This window comes from Pyrgilauda ruficollis, unplaced genomic scaffold, assembly GCF_017590135.1.
Source record: "Pyrgilauda ruficollis isolate IOZ18807 unplaced genomic scaffold, ASM1759013v1 scaffold128, whole genome shotgun sequence".
NCBI classification, from domain to species: Eukaryota; Metazoa; Chordata; class Aves; order Passeriformes; family Passeridae; genus Pyrgilauda; species Pyrgilauda ruficollis.
Window position 1 is genome coordinate 380,610 of NW_024511210.1, and position 4,962 is coordinate 385,571.

The window sequence follows — 4,962 nt, forward strand, 5'->3', positions numbered from 1 at the left end:
GCTTTTCACCAGTCATCACAATGGTGACATAGATGAAAAAGAAGTTGTGATTGAAGTTTGGAACATCAAATTTGTACATCTCTTTTTTTGCCAGTTAATTCCTGCATCTTAAAAACTTGAATAATGATAAAAGGTCTTAGGATGCCCTCTAATAAAAGGCAGATATCTGGAGCTATTAATCTATGTCTTGTGACTTCATTAAGGGGGCTTGTTATTCCTCTTATTTACTGAAGGTTTTGTAAAGCTTTCATCCCTCCCTTTTTTCTTAAGTGCAAATGTCAACTGGGTCAAGATGGAGTACGTCAGTGGTGATGCTGAGATTGAAAATGTGCTCCCTTGACCCGTGGCTAATGCCAATTGGACTCAACATGGGGTGATGTGAGGGTTTTTAAAAAATTCTGCTAAGAAAAACAGGCTGAAAAGCAGTTGACCCTTAGACTGCTGGTGAGCTTTGTATAAGCCTAGCTGTGCTTGCTTTCAAAGCTGCAGAAGGCTCCAGTTCTTGACAGTCTCCTCATGGACAGGTTGTCCCCTCTGCTCTCTGGCCTGGAGGACTTGCTCCTCTCCAGGGGGTTCCGCAGGCCTGCTGTGTTTCGCTGCCTGTCGAGTTTGTCACTGATGGAGTAGCTCTTCCGTGTGTGCTGCGCGTACAACACGTTTGACTCCTCTGCAGAGTAGCTGTTGGCTCGCTCTATTTTTGGGAGCGGGATGCTGTTGGGCAGAGTTGTTGTAGCACTGCTGTCTTGAGGAGATAAGGAGACTCCCTTCTTGTCTTTGACCTCAATATCCTCATGATCAGAGCTTGGGTGGGTTAGTTCAGCTTCTCTCTCTGGGTGGCAGCATCCCAAGTCTTCCACTTTGCCCCTGAGACTTCCAGGGAAACTGGCCCTCTCTGCAATGGCCTGGGGAGCGCTCACACACCTTGTGTCTATGCAATCTGTAATACTTGTGTACTCTGCTGTTTTGACTGGGATGCCAAGGCTGCTGAAGTAGCTTCGAGAAGGAGAGAACATGAAGCTGTGAGATTTCACAATTGGTGTTTCCTCCAGAATAAATGGAGTAGTAGCCAGGTAACGACTGCTTTTAGATCGCTCCAAAGTATGATACAAGGGAGGGTCTGAATCCCACGGGATTTGGCAGTCTGTGATTTGTGAATAGTCTGAAGAAAATGCTCTTGTTTCTATTCCAGAAGTTTCCTCATAATCAAGACTCCTGCCAGAGATCTTTTCACCAGCTGCACTGCTGATGTATGCACTATTAGTTAAAAGGGAAGAGGCTATGTGAGCTGGCAGAGCTGCATCTTCAGGACCAAGAATATTTATGGAGCTCTCGAGAGGTTCTGTGTCAGAATGCATCTCATCCATGGCAGAAACATAGATGTCTATACAAGACGAAGGTCTTCTGGAGTCTGGGGCGATTGACAAAGTGCTGGTAGGGGGTAAAGGAGCCTTTCCTTCTTTTGCTATTGAATGGGAACTGATTGCCCGATGCAGGCTTGGCGATCTTTCCTTAAAAATGCTTTCCAACTTTTCCAACCCACACTTGTCCTTCATATTTGTTGCATAGAAGGAGTGGCTTCGCAAGCGGGGTGTGATTGTAGGTGACGTTGGGGACATGGACTCCTCTCCTGTGGGATCAATGCTCTCTTGAAGCTTGTAGGCATTTCCTTCCTGGCTGTTGAAGCTACTCTGCCTCACGATGTAGGCTGCATCAGTACAGTCAGATGAGGTCCTGGATCGGATCTTAGTTGTCTCACCTCTCTCAATGCCAGCCATCTTTTCTAAGGCAGTCACCATTCGTCCCATCATGTCTTCCAGCTGAGCAAGCCTGATGTCAACAGTCTGCAGAGAGGCCTTCATGCAGTGCTCTCTCTCATTTACTTCTTCCAGTCGCATGGCCATGTTCTCCACCCTTTAGAAAGGGAAGAATTAAACAGGTAAATTTCTACAAAGCAGTGATCTTCAGCTAATAGGTCACCAAACCAGATGGAAACAAATACATCTTAAACCCCAAAGGCAATGTAAACCACTTTATCTGATTCAAAATCCTGCTAAAAGAGGTTTTGCCAAAAAAAAAAAAAAAAAAAAAAGCTACGCACTCAGGGAATTGATACAGTGGATTAAACCAGGGGCATCTGTTATATAGTGCAGAGGGCCTGTGGGTGTGCCTCATTCCAGGGACAGGAGACTTATTTCATAAATGTAACTATGAATTACTGCCTCTTTGCTTCCAAAGATTCTAATTATGAATGAATAACACTTAAAGCAGATGCCACATGATGTTGTCCCCACAGTTGTGCCACAGTCAGGACCATCACAGGTGGCTAAATGAAGTAAAGAAAGCAGGCAATGTGCCACAGAAGAGAGACACTGCTGTATTTTTGACTCGTGTTTGCCCCAGATTTGCACTACCTGTCCTGTGTCAATCTAAGAAGATAGTTTCTTTGTTCTCTGATTAAAATTTAGCTCAGATTTATAGAAAAAAAAGAAATATCAGCTATTTTGTTGAATATATATAATTGAGTTAAATATTCATGAATACTGCAAGGAGGAGAAACACTGATCAAGCCAAATACAGCCTGCAACAGGGAACATGCACTAAGATTGCTCCATTACTGTGAGTGCTTTGGGTAGTCTGTGTTCATAGCTTAAGAATTGAAATGATGGATTTTAAAGTTAGTTTTCAGCTGCTATCATAATATACAAGTATGAAAGTTAGATTAAAAAATAGATAATAATTGAATGTAAGATTCAGTATTTTAAACTTAATTTCATTTAAACTTTAGTATGTCTTTTCTAGACCTTTGATCTGTCACATTTTAAAACATTTTCAATTTTTAGGGAACTGTGTACAGATTTATGCAAGTGGCTTCTAACCACTTCAATTTTCTGACTTCTAAAATGTGTCTTCTGAAGGATTTATACCGCCTGAAAATTTTACATTATGAAATTGCCTGTAACACATAAGAAACTTCTATAATTATTTTCTCTGTTTGTAATCCATATGACAGGTTGGGACTTCCACTTTCCATTGAAGAAGTACTAAAGCAACAAGTTTATGTAGCTCTCTGTGTCTGATAGATTATAATTCTGTTTTTCCCCACTGCTGTAGACATGGAAAAATGATCCGAGAGGCAAAAGATACCAAATGGCAAAATTTCCACACTCTTTTTCTTCACAGGTCTCTTACTCTCTTCCAGTTAGTGCAATTCATGCTCAAGTATTACTAGTCACACTGCTATAGTTAATAGGCACACAAACCATTGCCAGGATTTCTGATGAGGTAAATACCATCTTCTACTACTGCTAGTTATTTTTTTTTCATCAGGACAAGTCATTTGGAGCTGTCAACACCATAACCACTCTTATTTGCATAGAGGGGAAGATTATAGCAAAGAATAGAATACTGGACAGCACTAATGCCTTGTTACCTAATGCCTAGAACTTTTTCTGGTAAAACACTGAAGTCTGACTGCCTTGTGGTGATAAGCAACAGAACCTGCCCACAGAGGAGAGGAGAGGACATGGAGGAGTGTGACTCAGCTCCCTACAGCAAGTCTCACATTCCTGGGAAATATAGGCTTTTCCTGCGAAGCCTGTGAGTTTTGAAGGCATAAGCATAACAAATTAAACGTGCAGCAGCAACTGTATTTCTATCATCAGTCTTCAGTAGACAAATGATCAAGTAATCACTGCTAAGAAATGAGCTGGTAGCTTCAAGGAATCTCATTCTATTCATTATCATTTAGGCACCAGTCTGTTTCTAGTTCTACCAGCTTCTCCAACAAAACAGATTAATGTTATTGCAAGTACAGGATGTAATTCCACAGTGAGAGCAGTTTATATGGGAAGCAGTTGAATTTTCACTCATATAAACTGCTATTTTGTACAAGCAATTATACTTTTGAAATATTTATTAGCCAATAATTGAGTCCTTCACCCCAACATTCAGATCCTATAAGAACTGCTTCAAGAAGATGAACAGATAAAACATTGCAATTTTAGGGCTGTCAGACATAAGGAAACATTTTACTGAATTTTATTGGACAATTATAGCTCAGATTACATCCCACAAAAAACCTTTCACCTCAGCAACAGTTACCAAGAATTGGAGTGAATTTATAACATTATTTAAAGCTGACTGGATAATCTGGTTGTGGTCTTGTTGTTTTGTTGTTGTTGCTATTTTTGCCATTGTTTTGCTTTGATTTGCTTTTTCTTTCCTGTCTTGACACCTGTATACACAAGTGAAATATTTTTTAATACAAACACATCCAGTTGGTCTATAAGTGGAACTGTCCATAGTGAGGTAAGTTTTGTGTCTTGCATTCACGTGAGGCCTATGCAATGCTACTGAACACAACCAGGAGAAGCTAGAATAATACCTCGCTGGTAGGTGTTCATGTATTTGTTCTGCCTTCCCTGGATGTGATCTAGCAGCTATTGTCAGTGGCACAGAGCGTCAGACAATGCGAAGAGAGACTTCTGAGTTACGTGGTCTCTTGGTTGCTATGGAATTGATGAAAAATGTGATTGCATTGGCAGTGTGGAAAATTTATAGAGAAATGTAACAAGATAAGCACAGAGCAGTCTGGGTTTGGAAACCACGGGTAATCAGAGATGTGCATAGGGTAACTGAAAAATGCATACACGTGTTTGCACTTCGTGAGACCTGACTATAGAATTTTATTCACAAAAAGAAAGCTTGAAAGATGATGGTCTCCTCCAACCCCAAAGATACTTAGTCAACCTTAGTTATATAGATTATATATATATATATATATATGCATACACGTGTTTGCACTTCGTGAGACCTGACTATAGAATTTTATTCACAAAAAGAAAGCTTGAAAGATGATGGTCTCCTCCAACCCCAAAGATACTTAGTCAACCTTAGTTATATAGATTATATATATATATATATATATATATATATATATATAGTATATATATACTCCAAAAC

At 40.2% G+C, this 4,962-nt stretch overlaps 1 protein-coding gene across 1 annotated transcript in view; it reads right to left on the reverse strand.

Annotated features, from left to right (window-relative positions):
- Positions 1–461: 461 nt before the first annotated feature.
- The window catches only part of TRPM3 (transient receptor potential cation channel subfamily M member 3), a 255,883-nt gene continuing 251,382 nt past the window's right edge, over positions 462–4,962 (reverse strand). The window contains exon 25 of the mRNA XM_041458427.1: positions 462–1,911. Coding sequence (XP_041314361.1) covers positions 462–1,911 — 1,450 coding nt within the window. The remainder of the gene's footprint in view (positions 1,912–4,962) is intronic.